The 25751-nt window shown below is 40.1% G+C and overlaps 3 protein-coding genes across 5 annotated transcripts in view; 1 reads left to right on the top strand and 2 right to left on the bottom strand.

The window, feature by feature from the left end:
• xrn2 (5'-3' exoribonuclease 2) overlaps nucleotides 1-7591 on the top strand; it is a 49933-nt gene extending 42342 nt beyond the window's left edge. The window contains exons 29-32 of one of the 3 annotated variants that reach the window (XM_028605634.1): nucleotides 1839-1899; nucleotides 4017-4227; nucleotides 6909-6930; nucleotides 7203-7270. In XM_028605634.1, coding sequence (XP_028461435.1) covers nucleotides 1839-1899; nucleotides 4017-4227; nucleotides 6909-6914 — 278 coding nt within the window. In that variant the 3' untranslated portion in view covers nucleotides 6915-6930; nucleotides 7203-7270. Of the gene's footprint in view, nucleotides 1-1838; nucleotides 1900-4016; nucleotides 4228-6908; nucleotides 6931-7202 lie in introns of all 3 variants that reach the window. The other 2 variants (XM_028605633.1, XM_028605632.1) reach the window with 2 other exon arrangements.
• Nucleotides 7592-8591: 1000 nt separating this feature from the next.
• nkx2.4b (NK2 homeobox 4b) lies at nucleotides 8592-11355 on the bottom strand. The gene is made up of 2 exons (XM_028605847.1): nucleotides 10875-11355; nucleotides 8592-9253 (listed from the first exon to the last, which is right to left on the bottom strand). Exons 1-2 carry the CDS (start codon nucleotides 11353-11355, stop codon nucleotides 8592-8594), a joined length of 1143 nt encoding a protein of 380 aa, XP_028461648.1.
• Nucleotides 11356-23801: 12446 nt separating this feature from the next.
• On the bottom strand, nucleotides 23802-25705 carry nkx2.2b (NK2 homeobox 2b). The gene is made up of 2 exons (XM_028604659.1): nucleotides 25459-25705; nucleotides 23802-24337 (listed from the first exon to the last, which is right to left on the bottom strand). Exons 1-2 carry the CDS (start codon nucleotides 25703-25705, stop codon nucleotides 23802-23804), a joined length of 783 nt encoding a protein of 260 aa, XP_028460460.1.
• Nucleotides 25706-25751: the final 46 nt, after the last annotated feature.

The following is a 25751-nucleotide window of genomic DNA, read 5'->3' as shown; positions in this document are numbered from 1 at the left end:
CTCTCAGTTGGAGGCTGCGCAGTAAAGCTGGCCATCACCGGAAAAGTGCTTCTAATATCCTTCACTGGTCTCCGTCCAGAGCAACGGGGTCTATTGGTCCATTATATACTGTCTATGATGCCGTGTCGCTTTTGCTTATCTTGCAATTAACCCGTTTTTGATTTATTTAGTGTGAAATGCTCCCACACCTTGGATGACTTGGGTCGTACTGATTTCTCTGCCTCCGCCGAGTGTTTCAGAACAACGTTACGGGTCTCTCCGGTCTCTCTCCGTATTTCCTCTACCCCCGCTCTGCTCTTTTTTTCTTTTCTTTCACTCCGCGCTTCTGCGCTCAACTCAATTTTTTTTTTTATCTCCGCGGTTAGGTTTAGGTTGCCTAATACACAATGAATCGATAAATTCGTTGCCAACTTTTTTAGTAATCGAATTTTATCGATTCGTTGTTGCAGCCCTAATATTAATCTTCTGAATGTCAAGTAAAAGCCCTAATTGATTGTTTCAGCTCTAAACCAATTCATCAATATTGAAATTAATAATTAGTCGCATCCTCTAGTTGTAAATATGTAAAGTTATTGTGATGTGTTTGATAAACAAACATTCTCTCAAAATCATCTTGGTCCCTGATGGGACCTAAGGCTTTGACGGTGAGCTTCCGTCGAGATGTTTATCTAACTTCTAAACAACGCATCCTGCTCCAGCTCTAATATCTACACTCGCTTTATAATTCAATCCTAAATAGTCAGACTCGACTTCTGTGAACTCGTATTTGTCCAAATTTTTAGACCGACTTCTTCCCAGGTTTGTGAATCTGGGCCTCTGGGTCCTTTTCATGGCACCCTTCACCCACCCTGAGCTGAGCCACTCAGCAGGCCTGCCCCCTATAAACAAACAAGTCCGTGGCTCGCAGCTGGTCATCGCCTTGGCAACAGTGAATCTGGAAGAAGCCGTTAGGTCCTATTTTTTTTTTCTTTTTTTTTTCTTTTTTTTAAGTGTGTCTTTGTGAAGGGCTTGCAGCGATGGAACCAGGGTACTTGAGGTGTCCACAATGCTACCGGCTGAATGCTTATTTCATTTTCTGAACAAAAAATGCAAATGTGGCGCCGCTGCTTTCCCTCGCCTCCCTCCTCCTCCTCCTCCTCCACCGCTCCTCTCCAGAGCCGGCCGTGAGTCGGCGTTTGAAAAAGCTTAATTTTGTCATGACAACTGATTTTGTTCTGTGTCAATGACAGAAATTAAATATTTGGTATTTTCTCTCTCTTGGTTTTATTTTTTTATTTTAGATTAAAGATTAAAGCTGATTTCAATTGGGTTAATTAGTTTCCATGTTTAATGTCAAATCTTTCAAGTTTTGGCTTCTTAACAATTAAACTACAGGATTTTTTTTCAGGTTTCGTCGCATTTTAACTCTAAAGTCAACTCGGATAATGTAAATGTGAAGGGTTTTTCCCTTTTATTTTTTTTCTGATCCCGTTTAGTATTTAAAGTGAATCACATGTTAAACTTTTAGGTAAAACATAAAAGAACTAGAAGGGCACTCGGAGAGCGCAGACCTCCAACAACACCATGCCCTCGCAATGTTAACGAAAGTGACAAATTGTATAGCCAGTAGTTTTATTTTTATTTATGACAAACAATCTAAGCCGAGAACATAACCTCCTTGGCGGGGGTAATATAAACAAACTGCTCCGTACCGCTGCTGCTGCTTTTAATAGTGTATTTAAAGCTCAAATTTAGGATAAACTGTCGTCTGTCCCCTTCCTTCTCCTCTCTTTCTTCCCAAACTTCAAGCCTAGCTCAGCGGAACCACTTCTCAACATGTCGTCTTTTGTTCTCCGCAGATTCCAGGCAGAACAGTTTGCTGGGAGCGCCTCCCTCTTACCATCAGCCCCAGTATCCAAGGTGAGTTGGCCGGTTTGTCTGCTTTTTGTTGTTGTAAATCTGCGTTTTCTTCTCGTCGTTGGAAGTAAAGTTCATGGTTAGCGTGCTGGCATGTACGTCTTCCTCATTCTTGTGAAAGACATTTTGCCTCTTTTATTTTTTTTTTATATATTTATTGCAAGGTTTCCACATCCTTGTCATTAAATGTGTTTCCTTTTAACAATAATAGTGCATTGAAAATCATGTCAAAGCCTTGGTTTGGGGTTTTTGTAGCAGATTTCCAGCCTTTCTACAACAGCGCTCTGCCTTCCTTCCATCGGCGGGGGGGTGGGGGGTGGGGGGCTTTGCTGCTGCTGAATTAAGATTTTTCCCTGACGCTCTAAAACAAATTTCTCTTGAGGAGGTTTGTGCAACTTAATGAGGCATCACTAATGCTATTGGAGGCTGAGTCGTTCCCTGTGCTGCCGACGTCGCTGCCCGCTCAGTCCAGCTATTGATTCCGGCTCCAGACCCTCTCCAAAGTCCCAATCAGGTTCTCTAGTTCAACTTTTCAGGCCCATTGTGGCTCAGTGTCACCTCGGGTCAGTAGTTATTAGCGGCGACTGAAAACAGTTTCTTTAACTACTCAGGACCGGACCAAATGAAATGCAGGAGGAACTTGGAGAAGAGGGGATTATCTAAGTTAAGTCTGGTGCTGGCCAGAGTGTGACATGGTTCAGTAATGAGGGATGGGGCTGTTGCTCTTAGCTTCTTCTCTCTTCACTGTTACTAAGAAGAGACTTTTAATATCACTGTTGCATGGACACATTGTCCGGCCGGGAGTTTGGAGGGCCGTGGCGTGCCGACTTTACTCTCGGTCCCACGGAAGCAATGAGACTCGCCTCATTTCAGGGATGAGGACGATCCGAGCCATATGTGAATATGGTTTATTTCATGCTCTGTTCTTTCATGTGCATCTTTGCTAAGTCATCTGAGTAGGAGAGGCTGTTTTATCTCTTCGAGAGCTCGATCCCTCGGTAAACGCCAGTCGAGGGGGATTTTAGCGAGGTCACTTTTAAAGCAGAGTTAAAGGTCGCCTCATTTTTTTTTGGAGCACAAGGTCGATCATTTCATCCCTGTAACACAAATAGATGTAAACTTCTTCAGTGGTACAATCAGACTTGTTTTTGTCTCTTTTTTTTTTTTTTTTTTTTTAAGGAAAAAAAATAAGCATGCTGAACATGAAACATGCTGAGTTAAAGACAAATGTTAAAGAATCAATTAGGAAAAGTTGATCTTCTCTACTCTATGGTCAAACACTTCCTGATCTAAATCATAACTTTTATCAGTTTAAACTCTATTTTATTTTTTTAAATAACATTTCTTTTTATGAGATGCAACTCATAACTGTTTTTATTAATGAATTTGCACATGATGTCAGAAAATAAAGGAAAATCTTCTTGTTCGACTAACAGTCCAAAAACCCAAAGAGATTCAGTTTTTAATAATATAAAACTGTGAAAGTGGGAGAATGAACACCTCGGAGAAGCCACAACAAAATATTAATCGAAGCTCTGCTCTTGCTTGAAAAATCACTGAACCGGTGAATTGATTATCAAAATAGTTTGTCATGAATCGTGATTAAATAACTGAAGGTATAGGTCTGCTTTTATTACATGGAACAACCTGTTTATTTTACTCAAAGGAAGATATTGAAGAAAGTCTAATTTTGATACCGAAACTCCTGTTGGATGATACTCAGCCCTGCCAATAAAGCAAGTAGAGCTTTTTGATTTTGAACTGCAATCTGGACGAGTCATGAGCCAAAAGACGGTCTCTGGTTTTGATCGATGCACCCCTTGCTCTTTTAATCCTCGTTGGATACAAGTGTCCATTGTGTCACTTTTTTTTAAGTAAAGCACAAAGTCGTGAGAAATCAATTAAAAGGGAACGTATTTCTGAGACTACCTGAAAAATGTGCCATAATAGTATTTTTTTATTTGGTGTTTTTCAACCAAAGGTGTTAAATTTTAAATTTCAGGTACTTCTTCTTCCAAGGTCTTTTTATATCCTCTTCCAACAGAAAACCTGAAATATTTGTATTGATTGAATCCTTGGTGAAAGTCTCTTAAACACGTTTGATGTGTGGCTGTCTCCAGGCAGCAGCAGCAGCAGCAGCAGCAGCAGCAGTACGGGGCCAGCCGGGGTCACGGTTGGGATCGGGCCGCGCAGTCGCAGCAGTCGGCCTACCAGCAGAACATGAGCCGCGGGCAGGGAGGGGCGCCGGCGGGGGGCTCCTACCAGCAGCGCTACCACGACCGCCAAGACGACTGGCGCGGTCGCAGGGACACCCGGGGGCCACAGCATCAGGTAACAACTTGAAATCAAACCAACAGCTCGTCCATGCTGATGAGCGGGGGGGGGGCGGAGTTTCATCTTCAACACGCCGCGATTAAACTCGATGCGTTGAGTAAGACGACTTTTATTGTCCTGTCCGCTTATTAAAGCGTAACTCTCGCCAAAATGCAACCTAGGGTCTTTTTGTGAATGTACCTTTCATTCCATTTCATTTCACCTTTCAGTCAAACTTTCATTTAAAAGTATAATTAGGATGGAAACGCCACTTTTAAGATTGACCGTATTCTCGTTTTGGGTCAAATGGCCTTTTGAATGGGAGTGCTAGGAGCACTACTATGATCACATCAAATTCAACATTTTTAAACCACTAAGAAGGCTCGACACAACATGAGACGTTGCTCCAAGTATCACCAGGGGCTCTACACATGAACTCAGCATTGAGAACATGGTTGTGTTCAGAGTCAAAAAGAGTCTATCTCTGAATGCGAATGAACGGACTCCATAGGAGGAAATGTCATTCTTATATGAGGCTCCTTGTTAAACTACAAGGTCAATATTGTTTTTCACTAGTGACAAAACAACAAATTATCTGTGCATTTCTATGGAACTAAGCTTTAGGGGCTTTCCATCTTTACTCACCTCCCTGTTACGTCGCAATCGGAGATTGACTACTTTTGATGGCGGCTAGCGGAAAAACCAACTGCTAAAGTGAGTTGTTCAAAACACTTATTTTTAGTAAACTCTGTACACAGTGTTCTCAATGCTGGAGTTCATGTGTAGCTAGAGCCCCTGGTGATATTTCATGTTGTGTTGAGCCTTCTTAGTGTTTGAAAAATGTTGTTTTTTGACGTGATCCTAGTAGTGCCCCTACCACTCCCATTCAAAAGGCCATTTGACCCAAAACGAGAATACGCTAAAATCTTAAAAGTGCCGCTTCCAGCCCAGTTATGCTTTTAAAACGAAAATTGTACTCTGGTACATTCACAAAAAGACCCTAGGTTGCATTTTGGCGAGAGTTACGTTTTAATAAAAGGTGTGTAAAGGGGAAGTTTGGCAGCCGTCCCGTTTTGGACAGAGCAAAAACTAATGTGATTGGATGGTGATGCCAGTTCACTCAACTTGTTGTGAAATGAATGTAACTCCTTTTTGAGGTGATTGTTGTGATCGGTTAGTGGGAATTTTTTTTTTTTCGCAATCTTAATTTTTAATCCTGTGTTTTACATTTTTTGAATCGTGATTTATTCTTTGGAAGATTAGTAGGTTAAATGTTGCTGATGGTTTAAGAAGCGCTAGATTTAAGCCGAATATTGTTTTTCCTATCGTTTTATTTATCTTTTGAACGATACAAGTGATGCATCGGTTAATATTTCGAGGATTCGTTAAATATTTAGTCTATATGAAAGTGTCAGGAAATTGTAAAGAAATTGTTTTGTCCGACTGACAGTCTAAAGAATATTCGGTTTACAGTAAAATCAGCAAAGAATCCAATCCAAAAATCTACTAACTGATGAAGATATTTTAATCAGACCTTCATGAGACCCAGAACTCGCTGAAAGACGTTAAACACACATGCAGACTATGCTCTGATTGGTCAACGGCTACGTCCTCCGTTCTTCTTTTGAAGAGGTTGTGGAGGTTGTCGGTTTCTCCCCCAACTTCTCTGCTTTGGTTCAAACTTTGAAAATAACTGACGAGACTTTAGAGGAAGTTCAGGGTTTAAAATCTCAAATTAAAAACCTTTTTTTTTTTTTAAGTTTTATTTGGTTTATTCGGCTAAAACCCAGTCTATTGGAGTTCAAGCAGTGCCATGGCAGCATTAAAGGGCCAGTTCATACATTAAATATGACTTGTTTACACATCCATCCTTGCAAATAGTTGCGGAGGGTTTTTCTGTCCAGGTTTTTTAGGTTGGGGTTGTCCCGTTTCCAAAGTTCTTTATATCAGAAATATGGGTTTTTTAACAACCAAATTACCCAAAAATAACATGGATGCATGATGTACGTTGTATGGAACCCATATAACATTCTTCGCAGGTACAATTAATAATTACTTTCATTGAATTTTGGGTGTTTTATTCAATTTTATAGCATTTGGAAAAATAACAAAAATCCAAACCGTATATCCTGACTAAAGTTTTGATTCACTCAACATCTTCTGATCTCATCTATTAGTCAAAACAATTCAGAATTTCTGCTTTCTTTTTTTTTACTCAAAAATTAAGTAGAATGTCATTTAAATTAGGTTCAATGACCATGAATTTACACAAGCGTTGAGAAAAGTGTCAAAAACGTGTGTGAAGTGTCAAAAAACATTGTAAAATGTTTTTTTGAACATTGAAATTGTTTTCAATGTTGACCCTGAAGGACGACCGATTCATGGTGGACGGGAGGACGATGTAACAGCACCGTCTCTCCTGGCTTTTTAAAACGGATGATTTCTGCACTGGAGGAGTGTAATCCGTGTAAACTGACCCTTTTGATGACGTTGTGGCCAAAAATCAAACCATTTGAAAAAGATACATTTACGTTTGCTAATTTTGACCAACGTGTTAATTCCTTTTAAAGGATCGTTATGTTTTTAAAACACGACGGTTTGTGAAACTCCGCCGCCACATTGCATGAAAAGTTTTAATCAAAGCACAAATGAAATACTAAATGTCACCATTTTTTTCCCCCTTGTCACCATGAAAGCAGAATTAAAGTCAGTGAATTCAAGGTTTGTTTTTTGGTTTTATGGCTTTGAATGATATGTTTTTATTTTTTTTTTATATATTTGTGAAGCAAAATGTGACTTTTCCAGCTAAGAAGAGGACAAACATAATTTCAAAATCACTGTTGCAGATAAAAATGAATTGATTTTAATTACACTGCTCAAACGTGGCTGTTTTAATTTAGATTATATTGGCAACTTTTGCAGCAGTGGTGTAATTCAGAATGTGTCTTTAGTCGGTTACGTTGTTGTAACGTTGTGATGTGGTTGTGTTTCAGGCCTACAGCTCGGGCAGAGGTTACCCGGCGCCTCCTCCATCCAGAAGATACAACTGGAACTAAACTCAAAGTTTGACTTTGGGACTTTCAGGGTGTGGGCCTGACTATTTTTTTAGGAGGGACATGTCCTTTTTTTCAGTGTATTGTCTTCTTCAACAATGAAATTGTGTTTTTATTTTTATTTTTTCCTTTTTATTCTACTTACACACAAAAAAATCGTAATATGTAACTTGTGATTTTTAAGACAAACGGCCTGTAAAACTTGTCAAATACAAGTAAGTTGAGGACAAAGTGTCCCGCTGTGTTTATTTTTTGAGACAAATATCTCCAGAAGTGGTTCATGTGTTTAAAAGAGAGGTAACAAACGTGTAATAAAACAATAACCGTAATGTTTGGGTTATATTTGTCTGACAGGAATTATATGATCTATAAAGGAAAGGCTTTTTTATTTATTTTTTTGCACTTAAAATGTACTTAAATTTAAAAGAAGCGAAAAAACCCTTCCCTATTTTTCTTATAAAACTCCCAATAGAATCAAAATGTTATGACAAAATGAAAAGGGATATTTTAGATTAAACTGCATATGATCTGAAGCATTTTCTGATGAATATTCTGGTACATTTAAGTGTCAAAGGGGCCAAAAATAGCACAGTTTAAATAGCCAAATCCAGTCTTTATACCATTTACTCTGACTACAAACTGTAATTGTGTTGGTGCTCCAAATACATTTTAAAAACACCTTTTTTTTTTTTTTTTTTTTTTTTTGGCTTCAGGCTCCACAAAAAGCATTAAAATGTCCAAAATGAAAATGTAATTTATTCAATACTGGAAACAAATTGTGACAATGAAGATTTGCTGATTTACTTTCAATCCAAAATATTTCTCCATTTGTTAAATCCCGAACCCGCGTGGAATTATAATTTCTTAATTTTTTTTTTTTCAAACCGGCCTCTATTGCTTCACTTTGTATTAACTTCATATATAAACCCGCAATAATTTAATTTGTCTGGAAATGAATGGGAAGCACAGTGCGCATGCCTCCATCCTGAATTCCCCTCAAATCAGATTTGATGGTTTAAACGCAGCAGCAGTCACATCTGTCACTTACAAAAAAAAATAAAAAAAAAACATTTTAAAGAAGAGTGAGAAAATACATTAACATTCAGACCAGGCTCAAAGCTCTAATATACAGTTTATTTTTGCGCCTGGTTGCTCAAAACACTCTTGTGTTCTTTGAGTCCCTGTGTGCGTAAAGGAACCAGAACTTTACGCACGGAAAGAAGAAGGAAAAACGTCTGGTGCTCGTTTTTGTCCTCCAGCCGGTTCTTTCAAAATTCCATCCGAGAATGCCTCCCCACAGGCCCGCCCCCGTCTGTCCTCCCGGTATCCCTACCAAGTTCTCCCGTACAGTAAATTGGAGCCGATCATGCTGTTTGTGTACTCTATTAGCGCCGCGTCCGCCTGCGTCATGTTAATCTGACCATGCAGTCCCATCGGTGGACTTGGGGACAAATCCTCCAGCTCCTCCGTGGACGACAGCTGGTTCACCTGCTGCTGCGGGGTCGCCGTCATGGCCTCCCCCGCGCTGCTCTGTCGGTTTCCGGTCTGGTTGGAGCCGCTGGAGTCGTTCCGGCAGCCCTTACCGTTCTTGGAGAGAACCGGGGACACGGAGGAGGCGCGGTGGCTCGTTGAGCACAGACCTCCGCCGCTCCCAGCGCCGCTTCCCCCCTCCTGCTGCTGCGCGTGCCCGGCCTTGTCCTTGGCCTGCCGCTTCAGCTTGTATCGGTGGTTCTGGAACCAAATCTTGACCTGGTTCGGGGTGAGGTGGATCAGCCCGGCCAGGTGCTCTCTCTCCGGGGCGGACAGGTACTTCTGCTGCTTGAAGCGCCGCTCCAGCTCGTACACCTGCGCCTGCGAGAAGAGCACCCGGCGCTTCCTCCGCGGAGCCGCGTGCAGCGTCACCATGGACTTGGCGCCGGAGTCCATCCCGGCCAAGCTGCCCACCATCCCGGACATGTTCATCCCGCCGGGGGGGCCCATGAATCTGGAAACTTAGCGAACAAATAATCAACGTTTTTGAGAATAAAAATACAACCGCTCACTGCTGAAGTTAAGTGTCGACATTTAATCCAAGAAAAAATCTCTTTAATCTCATTTTTAAATCTATCAGCATTTTTTTCTATTAAATATGAGACTGAAATAACCCGAAGTAGAAAAAAGTAAGCGTTTTGCGTTTTACTGTAAAAGCTTCGAATCCATTTAGGATTTTATCCCAATATCAAAACAAAACCTATGAATTTAACGAGTCAAATTTGGCCATAAACACGTTGCGGTCGTTATATAAGGATTACAAATGATATTTACATTATTAAACCCACAAACTTTAAATAACAAACTATGAAAATGATTTAAAGGCCAGTTTGAAGTTCTAATTAAGGTAGTTAAAAGTAATCGTTCTATAGACTATATTTAACGATTTAAAACATTTAAAGTTACGATGGAGCACCATGAACACTTTGTAGTCATATGATGATTAAAAATTTTATTTAATTAAGTCGATCAACTTTAATAAAAAAAAAAGTAAGTTTTAACGTGACTTAACTGAATTCTGAGAAGGCCAGTTTGAATCGTAGTATGGGGAGATAAAAGTAGACATTTCGGTGCCATAAAATAAACCGTAAAATTACACTTTAATCTCACTGACTTCTCTTTAGTTCATGGAACATTTCTTTTCCATCGTGCGTAAAAGCAGCAGGCCAGTATCCAGGTCACAGTTCCCCCCCTTTTTTTTTTTTCTTTCTTTAAACCTCTCAGATTTATAAAAATATAATTAAAGCTTCTCTGACTGACAAGGCCAGTCTAATGTCCTATCAGGGAGATATGAGAAGACGTTTCGGTGCCATAAAATAAACAGTGAAATGGAACCGTAATCTCACGGAGTTCTCTTTAGTTCAGACATTTTGCGACATCTTTCCATCGTGCATAAAAGCACACGCGTAACTAATAAATTACTATTAACTTTGACGCTTAGTGTTTTAAAGTGACTGAAGTGTATTATGGGAAAGGCCAGATTGAAGTCTAAATAGATGGAAAAGTAGAATCTTTAGATGCCATAAAATAAATAGTAAAGGGTCACATTAATCTCACGGAGTTCTCTTTAGTTCAGACACATTTTGGAACCTTTTTCCATCGTGCGAAAAAGCTGCAGGCCAGAGTATCCAGGTCACATTTTTCAGATAAAAAAAAAAAAAGAACTTTTAATTGACTCTTCTCGTACTGAGAACCAGTTTAAGTTCTAACGGAGGGAGATAATCGTAGAAATTTCAGTGCCATGACCTACACATTTTTGCACATTTTCGTTCCATCCTGCTTTTACGATTAATTACGCGTGTGCTTTTACGCACACGCGTAATTAATACACTTTAAACTAAGTGTTTAAAAAGTGAATTCTGAGAAGGCCATGCAGTTTGACGTCCAACTAGAGGGAGATGAAAGTAGGAATTTATTTGCCATAAAATGAACAGTAAAAGGTCTCTGGTCAGACACTTTTTTGCAACAACAAAAATTCCATCGTGCGTAAAAGTGAGTCCGTCACATTTTTTCCCTACTTTCTAAAACTTCTCAGATTAAAAAAAAAAAATATAAAATACTTTTAAACCACGCTCCTCTTACTTGTCGGGTATCTGGGCTCGGGGTTGCTGTACCACGCTGCCGCCGCCCCTCCGCCCCTCACCGTGTCCTGGTAGGACGGCAGCTCTCCCACGTTCCCGATGCCGCCGTTACAGAACCCTCCTACGGCCCCGGAGAACTGCGGGACCCCGTGGTGGGGCACATGGTGGTAGGGCCCGGCGGGTCCCATGGCTGCTGCTGCGGCTGAGGAAGAGGAGGAGGATGAGGATGAAGAGGAGGACAGGTGGTGATGGTGATGATGGTGGTGATGGAGATGAGGCGGCTGATGCTGCTGCTGCGCCGGGTGCTGATGATGCTGCGTACCGGGCTGATGGGAGACTTGCTGCTGCCGGTAGGAGCCCAGGTGGGAGCCGAGACTCCCCGCAGCGGGATCCACGCCTCCAAACCTCCGGTAGCTGTCCTCCATGGGGCTCAAAATGTCGGTGACTGAGAAGGGGGTGGAGTGCTTTGGGCTGAAGGACATGTTGCGGAGTGGACACCCCGTGCTCTGGCTGGATGTGGTCGGGTCTGCCTGCCTGCGTCCCCCCTCCCTCCCTCCGGCTTTTTTTTTGGGTCTTCTGTCTCCCTGGGAAGAAGTTCGGCTGCAGGCAGGAGGAGACGAGTTGCCCTTATCCCGCCGGACTCCGACTCCCATCGCACAGGGAGAGACGGGAGGAGATGGGCGGAGCGACGCGGACACAGCCGCCAACAATGGCAATTGACATTTCAGAGGTAAGTGGAGAAAATGGTTTGGACCTGCTTACTTCTGCTGCTGCTGCTGCTGTTTTTTTGGTTTGCGAGGTTTGACCCAAAACAAAAACGTGGAGGCACACATTTTTTTTGAAGCCACACGAGAGCATCCCTCTCCGGGGATTTACTTTGTTAGAACACTGACGTTACAACAACGTATTATCCCATTTAATATGAGTAAATAACTGTAAATACGATCACTAAACTGGTCTTATACGAGCTGCATCACTTCACTGATCATCTCCTAATGTCACTAACTGTAAGCTGATGATTGTTATTTATATTAGATTAATATTAGCAGCTATTAAACTTTTCCTCAAATTAGTATTTATTTAGGCCTATATTTTGGGAACCTTCATTGTTTAGAAACGCAGGTTATGGTTTGGAACTGGCTGTCCACGACGTTTAACTTGGACTTTTCCCTCTGACGTCACTTTAGGCTGTAACACCGACACCTGTAGTTGTTGTGTATTTGCGCGTGGGCGTTTTGTCTCGGTTGCATTTCCAATTACGCACAACTGGATCGGAGTCATTCTGAGGAGGACCGACTGTTAAAGTCATTAAATCAATAATTCATGTAAAAAAAATATATATCTGCAGAAAAAAGTCGAAATGCAGCAACGAAAACAAAGACTGAATTTGGAGGTTGGTTGCTCTCATCTCCTTTTTTCTGTATTTTTTTTTAATGGATTTTAGCCTACTCTTAATAATGTAACGTGTTTGAATATATAATATTTATGCCTCTGTGGCCAACAGACATCTAGCACCGTCCCAAAATGTTCTCTAAATCAGTAAATCATAATTAAAAAAAAAAAAGTTTTGAGGTTAAACTCTTTTTAAATCACATTTGACTTTTTTTTTAATCGAAATGTTACGAATGTTTAAAACTGTTATTAAACTTTTGTTAGAATCAGACAGACATTCATATGGAAAATAAATCTGTAGCCAGTAATTTTCATAACAAACTATCCTAAAATAATGAAGGAACTATGTGAAGAAGCCTTTTGTTTTCCATCCAGAAATTAGTACAGACTAAATAAATAGTCTTAAATATATTTTGGAAATTATTAAACACTAATTTGTGTGACATCAAAAAAAAGAAAGAAATGAAGAAATGGCAAGATGATTAAAATGTTTTAAACGACTTATCCTCAGAATTAGTAAAGAAAAGAAAACTCTTTCTGAGAGACGCAGAGTTGCTGACTGCTGAGAGGGTTAAAAAATAAAATGCAGTGGCCGGGTTGGCTCAGTTGGTAGAGCAGGCGCACGTACATAGAGGTTAATGCCTCGACGCAGAAGGTCAAGGGTTCGAGTCCTGTTCTCTCCTCTTTCATATCAGTCTGTCTTTTCCATTAAAGGCTGAAATGCCCTAAAAAGAATCTTATAAAAAAAAAAAGATTCAACAAATGTGACTCTCTTTGAAGAGTGAAATTAAATACTTAAAATAACTCAAAGTTCATCAACAGCAGACCTTTAACTGTACAGGGGGGAAATGGAGTAAAATAAAACGACAGGCTCCACTGTGTGAAAGGAGAACCAAAGGTTATTAATCAATCAATCAATCAATCAAATGTATTTAAAGTGTAAAATCCCTATTAGACACGGTCTCAGTGCGCGCTACAGTTAAAGGCACACAGAAATAATCGAACAGCGTCAAAGCTGTAGTGCATAACTCTGATATGATGCTGCGTTCATGCCACCTCAGAATAACCGGCACCGCCCCCCTGGTTACGTTGTTTTTCCGACTGGCAGCGTTCACATGGTCGGGATGCGTGTTCTTCTTCTTCTGTTATATTGCCGTTTGGCATAACAACTTTTTGCATGACTGCCACCAACGGTTGGCCGTAGCCGAGAGCATCAGGTGTGTGAAAACATGGAGGCCACAATAACAGAAGATTCTCTGTTTTCTTATGCGAGCATCCAAACAGCACATCACCAGGTGTTTGCTTGTGTTATCTGCAGGACAACCAACGGGAAAAGACGGATAATGTGTTGTTTTTTATACATGGGCCTATTTATGAATAATTTCAAACATGTTATGTCTGTGTATGTTTCTTGGCAGAGGCATTTGTCCACAATAAACAGTTTATTATCATTGAAATATGTTCAGTGAACCAAAGTCGCCTCCATCAAACTTCAACGCGTCACCAACTGGGGTACTCTGTTAGCAAAATCCAGCCCGAGTTTCCCACCTCTGACTCCCACAGGAAATGACGTGAATGGTGACGTTTTCACTCGGAAAAACGTTTTTCCGATGTCCATGAACGCACAATAAATGAACGTCCGTCACGTGGTACGTGATCACGGAAGGCTTGTATCATGTATGGGACGCACCAGACAGCGTTGCTGTCATTACTTAGAATTCCTCATGGGGGGGGGCGACAGAAACGATACATAACCAGCAACATGAGAGATGAAGTGGAAAAGTTAGTTTGTGAAGGACGCAGAAAGGATGCTGTCTTATAATCAAAACTGGGCTTTTTACGAAGTATCTGTTCCTTTTCAATGTTTTTTGCTGTTTTCTTCTGAGTTTTTGTCTATTTTTTGTTTTTGGAAAGTTTTCTCAATGTTTTGAATCGCCTTTTGCTGTTTTTCAAGTTTGTTTTAAGATAATTATTTTATGTTTTTGCGTTTTTTTTTCTTCAATCCATGCAGTCATGTCCCTGGACCTCCATAGACCCCCCCTCCCCCAATGACGAACTCAAAGTTACGCCCGTCAAACACGTGATGATGTTTTGAATGTGCAGAAAGTTTTGAACATTGCAGGAGAACAATACCATAAATAAAGACGTTAGCACCATAAAGTGCTGCATAAAAATTCACCAGAATGCAGAAAATGAAGTGTTTGACGCTTTCTATATATTTTATGGGAGAGGACCCCGAGGGGACCACATCCCTCCCTCCCACCTCTCTATCAAATTGTCTTCAGGAAATCAGATCCTGGTTCTGCCTAAACTTTCTCAAGCTCAACAGTGACAAAACTGAACTCCTCCTTATAAATGACTTCTCTATCTCCATCGACAATTCATCGGTGTCCCCCTCCCCCCTAGTTAAGAGTCTGGGTGTCATCCTAGATGGCACTCTGTCATTGCAGTCCCATATCAATAACATCACTCGGTCAGCATATTTCCATTTACGTAACATCTCTCGCCTGCGCCCGTCTCTCTCCCCCAACAGTGCTGAAATTCTGGTTCACACCCTGGTCACACCCCGACTAGATTATTGCAACTCTCTCCTCTATGGTTTACCTGACAAATCCATCCATAAACTACAACTAGTCCAAAACTCTGCTGCCCGCATCATTACCAGAACCCCCTCCATCAGTCACATAACACCTGTCCTGCAGCAACTTCATTGGCTCCCCATGAAGTACCGCATCATTTACAAGATCCTCCTCCTTACATTTAAAGCTATCAATAATCTTGCCCCTCAGTATCTCACGAGCTTCTCCATATTAAGACACCTACCAGTTCTCTCAGGTCATCTTCCTCCATCCAGCTCATCCTCCCACCTGCTCGTCTGGTCACCATGGGGTCTAGAGCTTTCAGTCATTCAGCCCCCCCACCTCTGGAACTCTCTGCCCCACTATATTCAACACTCCACATCCATAACCACTTTCAAATCTCACCTAAAAACTCATCTTTTCAGACCGGCTTACTCTCTTTAATTATTTTATTAATAGTATTATCATGTTATTTTATTGCTTGTTTCTCTGATTGCTTGTTTAATGTTTTGAGTGTTTTATTGCTGATTTTGTAAGGTGACCTTGAGTGTTTAGAAAGGCGCCTATAAATAAAATGTATTATTATTATTATTATTATTATTTTTATTATTATAAGGTCTATATAAAAGATACTTCAGATACAGTATTAGAGGACCACTAAGGTCTATATAAAAGAGACTTCAGATACAGTATTAGGGGACCACTAAGGTCTATATAAAAGAGACTTCAGATACAGTATTAGGGGACCACTAAGGTCTATATAAAAGAGACTTCAGATACAGTATTAGGAGACCACTAAGGCCTATATAAAAGTCTAAAATCAGCATGTCATAGGACCTTTAAGTTGCAGTGCGTTTGCCCCTGTCGGCCACCGTAGTTTTTGACTTTATTCCTGTTGTATATTCAGTTTATTTAAACTCTTAACTGATCTTCTCTTCTGTTCCCAGGTTTACTAAAACAAACTTTAAAGCCACAGATCCTTGCAGACCAAAACACCCGAGAACCTGGACCTCCGTGTGAACATATTCGACATTTAAACAAATCAGAAAAAAAACCTCTGAAAATAAGAAGAAAGAAGTCTTTTTTGCCCTTTAAAAGGCTCCGCCCGCTGATTTCACCCTTGTGTTGTCTTCCATTGGTCCATGCACGCAGGTCCTCCCGGGTCAGAACTGAAAATCAACACTTTTTCTGACGTTTTTGTCTGTTTTTTTGACACTTTTTTTCAATGTTTTTGGCACTTTTTTGCCGTTGAACACTTGTTTTCACTAGACTACCATGTATAAAAAACACTCACACCAACTTATGCTTAGTTTAAAACTTCTTTTTGGAATCCATGGTCAATAAACCTAATTTATATGAACGTTCAGTGAGTTTATACTGTTTCGAAAACATTTCAATTTCTTTTTCAAATGCTAAAAATTTAGAGATCGCATCTCTTGTTGTAATTGCGAAACGCGTTGTAACCATCTGTGTTATTTTTGGATAACTTAATGAGGTAGTTAAAAAGAAACCCATATTTCTAAAAAAAGAAATTTAGAAAACGGGTCAAATGTAACCCGAAGACAACACAAGGGTTAAATCTGTCTGAAGCTCCTCATCTGGACCATATCAAGTTGAAAGTCTTCAGTCTCTGAAGGTGAGTCGACCTTCTTCTCCTACAGTTAAAGGTGCTGTAGGTAGGATTGTGAAGATCCAGGACTTACTTCCCCCCCCTGGCCCTGATTGGTGCATCTGAACAGGGAGTGTTTTTGAAAATCCCACTCCAGGTGGAGCCAGAGGAGCTGGATTTATTTTAAATGACCTGCTTCATGTAGTTCTACTGTAACATAGGGTCAGTTTCAGCAGATATGACAGAAAGGCTTACCTACTGCACCTTTAACAATCTTTCTGAATAAGATGCTTTAATATTAATAATAAAAAAAGAGGCTTCATTAAAATCCTTCAAAGTGTTTCAACAGCTGTTCGTTCACTGAGCTGGATTTTAGGATTTTATTGAAATATTTCAGATTTCCTAATTAAACTTTATTTAAAACCTTCCCGTGTAAACACAAATAATCCACCTGAAACTGGATTCCAAGCGTTTGATCGCCGTTTTCTCAATCTTTATTTTACCCTCTTTCTCCTTTCTTATTTTTTTATTTCAGAATAAAACTTAAGTCTTTGTTTTCAAGATGATCTGTCGCAGAGCTCAAATACTTTATTATACAACTTTTATTTTATTAAAAATGACTTTTGTTCTTGTAAATCATGAAAGGGTCAAATCAGTTGAAGCTGTTACTGTGTGATTTAAAATAACACTTATATATATATATATGTATATATGTATATATATATATATATATATATATATATGTATGTATATGTATATATATGTATATGTATATATATATATGTATGTATATGTATATATATGTATATATATATATGTGTATATATATATGTATGTATGTATGTATGTATATGTATGTATATATGTATATATATATGTATATATATATGTGTATATATATATGTATATATATATATATATATGTATATATATATATATATATATATATATATATATATATATATATATATATATATGTATATATATGTCTACAAATTACAACACCGAAAAGAGATGCAACAAAAATATTTTTGAATTTAACTTTTTTTTTTTTAAAGTAAGTGCTGTAGTATAACTAGCAGGAGACAAGTAATAATTGAGGTAAGTTTGGAGACATTACCTTATTTAATCATTAAATTAATAAATATTTTTGTTGTATCTCTTTTCGGTGTAGTAATTTGTAGACGGCCCTAAGCACTCGTCTAACTGCAGGTAGAAGCAGCAGAAGCAACAGAGAGCAGAAGCCAGCAGGCAAGTGTTCATAAACTTCTGGTGTACTTACATACTTTCCAATCCATCGTTTTAAGAGTACATAACCTATTTGTACTAGTGTAGAAGTTTGGTATCATTTCGGGCATTATTAGTTGGGTCATTTACGAGATACAAACGTGGGTCCATTAGCCCCTGTGCTAATAAGTTATTCAGCTGATAACGCTGCTACGCTAACTCTCCCAATGCTAGACCCTGGTGAAAAAAGCTTCTCGGGGGGTGTTTGGCTCGAGGTCATGGTGCAAAGGACCCTAGGGTGAAATTACTCCAAACCATCACTTTAAGTTCATCCCCTTCAGTGATTCCAGTTTTCATCCCAGTCACTTTATAATGAAGAATATTAATCTTGTTACCAACTCAGATTGAATTTGTGGGAAGCTGTTATATTTGGACATCCTTATGCTGCGTTCCAGGCAAACTGTAACTCGTGTTTTCACAATCTTCCCCCTTTGAAAGCGCCCTGGAACGGCGCTCAAGCCGTAACTTACTCTCTGTGAACTCGTACCACATCGTTGTACAGTTACAGTTTTTGACGTCACACACACACACACACACAATTACAATAATGGCGACCCCTGTTGATGCTGTACAGATGCCTGTGATTAACGTTGAGAAATAGAAATAAATATGCATAAATAGGCAACGTAAACTAATTCCACAAATTGTAATCAAAATCAATACACATACGATTGTGTACTATTACAGACTATGTTTATTAAATTAAGCCCAAAATATGCCGCCGACTAGAAATCGCTAGTATCAGCTAGCACTAGCTAACGTCAACGGTAGGTAGCCGCTATCTAACGCTAGCTAGCAGGGTTTGCGGTGAATTTGCCTGGAAAGCTACCGAGTCGTGACTTGAAGTCATAACTTATGGGCTAAACATTGTGTCTGGAACGCAGCATAAGTTTAGGTCTGGCTCTGGCTCCTTCACAGATGCATTCTGGGATAGGAGAAAAAAATAACTCTCAGGGTTGTTTGCATTTCTTTAAACCAATCACAATCGTCTTGGGCGGTGCTAAGCTCCGGACACTTTTGTGACTTTCCCCGATATTTCTGTCACTTTTTTCAATTTTTTTTGTCACTTTTACCGACGTCTTTGTCGATTTGTTTCTGCGCATTTTTTAACAATTAAAAAAAAAAAAAAAATGCTATCAAATTGAATAAAAGACTCAAATTCCATTAAAGTAGTGAACTAAACCTAAAAAAAGTAACCCTAAAAAAAAAGTACAATTTCATCTACAACTCAAACAAAGAGAGACACACAAAACAGGCTTACATGTACTCAACATCCAGTGTTTCATTAATAACCAGGCTGTTCTTTGTTCAGCAGATTCCAATGTGTCTGAAAATGGATTTCCCCTAAATCATATTTATTAGTATTAGTATCTATACAGTTTCCTTTTTAAAACGGGCTCAGTAGTTTCCTAAAAGCTGGGCCTTGTAGTTATTTTGAGTTTTTCCTCCAACAAACAGGAGGAAAAAAGTGCATTTGTTGGGGACTATTTTCATCGGCGGATTAATCCACATTTGGTGCAGTAATTCTCAAATTTTTTTAAAATAATGTACCCCCTTTGAAATATATGTTTTCATACAAGTAGACCTGGATCAGCCTAGCTTTAGAAAGAGGCCCAACACGTTCTGGATTTACCCACTAAACAACAACAATGTAACTGAAAAAACACTCCAATTAATCACTAAATTAATTTGTTATTAAAGTGTATTATATTTTAGGAATTAATCATGACTGATATTTTTTACATTTCTCCCTGAAGTACTCCAATGTACCCATTAGGGGTAGAAACAAGGGGGGATATGCTAATGGGATCCGCTAATGAGGATCCACCTGTGTGTGTGTGTGTGTGTGTGTGTGTGTGTGTGTGTGTGTGTGGTGTGTGTGTGTGTGTGTGTGTGTGTGTGTGTGTGTGTGTGTGGATGTGTGTGTGTGTGTGTGTGTGTGTGTGTGTGTGTGTGTGTGTGTGTGTGTGTGTGTGTGTGTGTGTGTGTGTGTGTGTGTGTGTGTGTGTAAAAGCATGGTTTGACCAAGCTTCTGCTGCCGCCTGCTGGCTGACTTTAAATAACAAATACTGTAGTGTGTGTGTATATAGATGGATGTGTTTACACTAAAGTATGAGACATGGGATAATAATGTTGGTTTCCTTAAACACAAATATATAAAAAGAGACACAATTGTCTTAATGACATATGAAATTTATATACTACATTAATAATTTACAATGCCATTGAATCAAACTGATAGAACAGAGGCGAACATGTAAAATACTCTTCATCTAAATGCTGGGGAACGTGCTCTAGTTGTGCAGAAACTCTGCAGCTAGGTTACACATTTTTGTATCTTTATCTTGGCTGTTTTCTTTTTGTAAATGAAGTGTTTTTAGAAGAGCTGTAGCCGATAGTTCCAACGCTTCGTTCAGAACACTGACATTCATGACTTTCCCGTTGATTAATAGTGAAGACGTTCATCTTTAAAAACATGGTTTAGTTTCCTCATATTATACACAACCAGTACTTGTTAGTAGAGCCATTCATCTGATGGTGGGGGTGGTGGGGGGGGCGGGGGGTGTTGATCTGGGACTAGGTGACATTAAGATGAATGGGTTGAGTGTTAAATGAGCTGAAACAACAGCAGACTCATCCTTTAAACTTCCTCTGTTCTTCATCCTGGGTCTTCTCTTAAAGCGGCAGGTGACACTTTACAATCCTTTCAATACAGAGACCACACACACACAGAGACACATACACACACACAGAGACACATACACACACACAGAGACACATACACACACACATATACAGACAGACAGACAGACAGACAGACGCACACACACACGACGCGTGGGTCTGGCTTCTCCAGCCGATAGTAATGGCGGCTCGTTCAGAATACGATCTCATATTGTACTAAAATAGTTCACCGAAAATGTGTTTCTGAAAACATTTGAAGAGAGAAATCGGCCGTGCAGTTGCTGAATCGGTCTTCATTTCAGATCGACAAAGGTCAGTTTCGAAGATTTTTGTCTGATTTTGAGAGGCGTCCGTCACTCATCCCACTCATTAGTTCCGGCTAGCACTCCACCAATCGGATAGCACGGAACACACCAAACCGACTCGAGTCACCGAGCTCGCCAGACTGTCCGACAGCCGATTATCAGGTTGGTGCGTCAGGGACATAAGAACTCAACAGGACGTCACGCGAATGGGCCGTTTCATTGACACAAATTCTCATAATCCCAAACAAATCAATCCGAACTTTGGGCTTTTTCTTGTCCACTTTTCCCAGAAAGTGATCCAGCCTTGACTCTAAAGTTCAAGAAAAACAACTGAACGTCTAGCTTACGGCATTTTAAGGAATTTTAGAGACTCTGTAGGGTGAAAATATCCAATATTTTATAAATAAAATGCTACAAATAAAAGAAAAAGTTGTCTTTTTCTTTAATCATCTTGTAACCACCTCAGATTGATGTGGGACCTTTTACTGGGCCCTGATCCCCAGGTTGGGAACCATCAGCCCTCAATGCTGCAGATGATGGTGCTCGATTCAGTGGAGAAAAATAAAGACATCTTTAGTTCCTAGAAACGTGTTTTTCTGGGGAAAACATATGTGGAAAATGTACCAAACTCCATTCACTTTTGGCATAGTTTTCAGAATAGGACTGTTAAGAATTAAGCTATGGTATAACATGAATTTATTGCTAAAATATTACTTCTAATGACTTAAGATCTCTTCATCAGACCTGTAATGTTGACCCATTCATATTTCTATCATAGTGAAATATAAAAATCTGTTATTTGACGGTCCAAATCCAGCAGTAACTTTCTACGGGAAACAGATATATTAAAGAGACACAGAAGTGCTCAATGTAGAGACTTTTAGACAACAGAGATGCACCTTTTTGTGCAGGAATAATACAGAAATATTATAGGGAAATAACATTTCAGTTTGGCATTTAAGAGCCAAGCTGTCCAAAATATCAACCAACGAATTAAGAGTTTTGACTTTAAAGTGATTTCTACATTATGACTACAGCATTGTTTAATCTAATCCAAGCCTGTTGTTATAGTTTGATTATTGAAACATTAGTTTATATCTTGGAATATGTAATAATAAAATAAATATTGTGCATGATATGGATTTAAAAGAAACGATATCTGTGTGAAGACCAACATTATGAAACGCCACAACCTGATCAGACTCAACACCGGCTGGAATAAAAACCACTTTTACACCTCCAATTTTTATTCACAATCATAAATATCCAGTTTAATACAAACAACTCACCGGTCAACGTTATAAATAAAAACACACAGAAACATTTTCTCGTGATAAAAGTGACACTTTTTGCAGAAAAACACAACGGAAATAACAAAACAAACTCCCAAAGCCCCCAAAAAACGTTTGGTTTGATCTGTTTTATGATCACTTCCACTTCAGTCTTTTTTTTATTATTATTATTATGAAGGGGTTTAGTTTTGGACGTTTGTTATCTGTGAGCAGGGTAAGATTCTCCATTACAGTGCCCTAAAAACAGCTCATTTGAATCAGAAACCACCAGAAAGAGAGTCTTTAGTTTCAAAAAAATGCTTTAAAGGGGAACTATGTCGTTTTTGTAGCTTAATTTATAATAACTGAACAGCTTGGGAGTCATTGGAATGGTTATATGACTTTTTTTTCAGGTTGAATAGTGGTCGTCTCGCTCCCCCCTAGCGCCTGTGAGCAGAAAAACCACCTCGGCACAGCTACCAGAAGACTTCACACTCTGACACGTTGCTCACGTCACATCTACGTCGTCAAGCTCAGTTGGAGGCTGCACGCCGGAAAAGTGACTTCTAATATCCTTCACTGGTCTCCGTCCAGAGACACGGGGTCTGTTGGTCCAGTTTATATATATACTGTCTGTTTTTTTTCACACCATCGTCATGGCTGAGACGGCAAAAAAGAAGCAGAAGGTTAGGAAAGCATTGTCGGAGGAACAGAGAAACAGGAAACGGCAGACTGACCGAGAGAGGAGTCAGACATAGTAAATAGGAGCTGCCAAATATCTATTCTGAAGCTGTAGAGGGGGGGGGGCTCTATAGAGAAACCTTCCAGCAAAAAGAGAGAAAACAGCGAAGAAATGGCCCAAACTGCATAGCGCCCCTTTAACTGCTTGAAATGCTCTCATGATTCATTCTGTTTTAAGACAGTTGTCCTTTCTGGGAAACAAAACACTCAACACCAAAACACCAAACTCCATTCAAAAGTTATAGAATTGTGTCACTTTTAGAACAATGGCCATTTCTCGTTTAAAACAGCCTATTTTGCGACTTTAAGTAATGATTTAAGGCCGAACCCGAGATTATAATGAGCACTTTTTAGTGTTTTAGGAACTGAGTCCATCCCTTCCAGTTCCACCAGCTCCACTGGTAGGCTACATGTGTGCCAGCTGCTGCAAGCGGCAGCCCGGTGTGTTAAAGGCTTACTTTTTAAAAAAGGCTTCAACTTAAAATGTTCTTATATTTTATTCTTTCTTGTTTCAAGACAGCATCATCATTTCTGCAAAAGACTATTTTCTTCCGGGGAAAACAAATCCTGACTTAAACCAAACGTCATTCCAAAAAAGAAAAGATGGAATTTTGTCACTTTTCGAACAAATGGCATTTATCGTTTAAGGGAGGTTATTTTGCGAATTTGAGCAATTATGATCAGGCCGAACCCTAGTTTATTATGTGGACTTCTGAGTATTTGAGGAACGGATTCCCTAAACGTTTCGCCAACTCCAGTTGGTACATATGCGGCTCCTGCAACACCCCAGGGTGCTTACGTTTTAAAAATGCTTAACTTTAAAATTGAAACGTTCTCATGTTTTATTGTGCCCTGTTTTAAGACACTCAGAATTTCTGGAAAACCCTTCTTTTTTCCCGGGGAAACAAATCCTGACATGAACCGAACTCCATTCATAAAAGATGGAATTTTGTCACTTTTCTAACAATAGCCATTTATTGTTTAAATGACATTATGCGGCGAATTTAAGCAATTATTGTCAGGCCAAACTCGAGCTTATTATGTGGACTTCTTGGTGTTTTACCAGCTCCAGTGATAGATGTGCGCCAGCTGCTGCGGCAGCCCGGGCCTCTCAGGGCCGTATGCGGGCTGCAGCAGCGTGGAGTAGGCGCACAGAGGCAGGCCCAGGCCGGACCTGAGCGTCACCTCCAGGTCCTGCGCTGTGATTGGCTCACAGGGCTTCCCCTCGCGCACCAAGAGCGGGATGGCGACGCGGCGCGCCGGCGGCGGCAGCAGCAGCCCTTGCAGCGCCTCCAAACTGTGCTCCGCGCGCTTCAACTTGTAGCGGTGGTTCTGGAACCAGATCTTCACCTGGTTCGGGGTGAGGCGGATCAACCCGGCCAGGTGCTCTCTCTCCGGGGCGGACAGGTAGCGCTGCTGCCGAAAGCGGCGCTCCAGCTCGAAGGTCTGCGCCTTGGAGAAGAGCACCCGCCGCTTCCTGCCGCGGCTCTTCTGCGCCGCGCCGCCCGCCGCTTCCCGCTCCGCGTCCGGGGACTCGTCCGTGGAGAGCTTGGGGGATTTAGGATCGGAACGGGACTCCATGGAAATCTCGCGTACTGCATGGAGACAGCACAAGTAATCTGATTACCCTGAAACAGTCTGGAACTCAGAAGAACTTCCCACAAGCACTCTAAACTTGTGAATCTGACACTCATGCTCGTGCGTAAATTACCCAATCAACAGCCTATAATTAGCCTAATTGTGGCTTTTTATCTGCTTAAAGATAAAGATGGCTGCCTACTTTAAATATTTAGTAAGTTAAAAGTTAAAGTCTTCCGTTTTACTACTAAAATAAAATGATAACAAATTACATTAGATCGTCATTTAATTCCTCATGTCTGTCCGGACAGCTCCACACATCCGCGCGTAACCGGAGAGTCTCTTTGTCTCCCTCTTTTACATATTTCATTGTCAGGTTTTACACTATATTGTTATTTCTTTAAATCAACAGAAAGACTGAACTTATTCCTCAGCGTTTCATCATACACCAATTACAGTTTACACGTTTGTTTTCTAGGACAAATCATTCCAGTTCAGATTTGGGTTTTATTTTTTCTCCTTTTCACACTGATATAATTTAATATTTCTCAGAAATGTCCTGAAGCTGCTCTGGAAACCAGCACCTGCCGTGTTAAACTCCATTCACAAAAAAAACGATTTAAAATTAAAAATCAAAGTTTAACATGCGTCTGAATGATTGCTAAGGAGAAAAACTAAACATCAGAAACCAAATCAGAACTATATGGCTGAGCAGTTAACATTAATAACGAGGCAGTGATTCAATTAGTGATGAAATAAAAAATAGAATCTGATAATGAAAGATGTAAAAGAGGGAGACAAAGAGACCATGTAAATGTTACGCGCAGATGTGTGGAGCTGTCCGGATAGAAAGAAGGATTTAAATGACAATCTTATGTAACGTGTTATCATTTTAGAAGCAAGTCTGAAAATGGACTTACTAAATATTTAAAGTAGACGTGCCTATCCATTTTTAAGCAGCTAAAAAGCCTACAATAAGGCTAAGTATAGGCTATTGATTGGATAATTACGCATGAACAGAAGAGTTCAGAGTCACATTTAAGAGCTAAGAGTCAGAAATGAGATAACTATAAAACATATGCATAAATTGATATACATTTACTAACTTTCACATATTTATAAAAAAAAATGTCCTCACACGAGAAGTGAAGGTTACCGGATCCGCGTCTCCACCTGCTGCAGCTTCCACCGTCGCGCCCGCACAAACCCCGGCCGCTTAATCCCAATTTCTGCCCGATTTCCGAGCCCGAAATCTCCGCGGAGGCCTCCTCGGTGTCGTCCTCCTCTGTCTCCTCGGTCCCGGAGCCGTATCTCCCTGTGGGCTCCGGGAGATCCAGGATGTCCCGCACGGAGAAGCCCGTTTTTGTGTTGGTGCCAAAAGACATTACGCAGTGGGGGGAGGGGGGGTGGAGGGTGGAGGGTGGATCGTGT

This window comes from Perca flavescens, chromosome 18, assembly GCF_004354835.1.
Source record: "Perca flavescens isolate YP-PL-M2 chromosome 18, PFLA_1.0, whole genome shotgun sequence".
Lineage (NCBI taxonomy): Eukaryota > Metazoa > Chordata > Actinopteri > Perciformes > Percidae > Perca > Perca flavescens.
The sequence above is the reverse complement of the archived record's forward strand: the minus strand, read 5'-3'. Positions and strand labels throughout refer to the sequence as shown.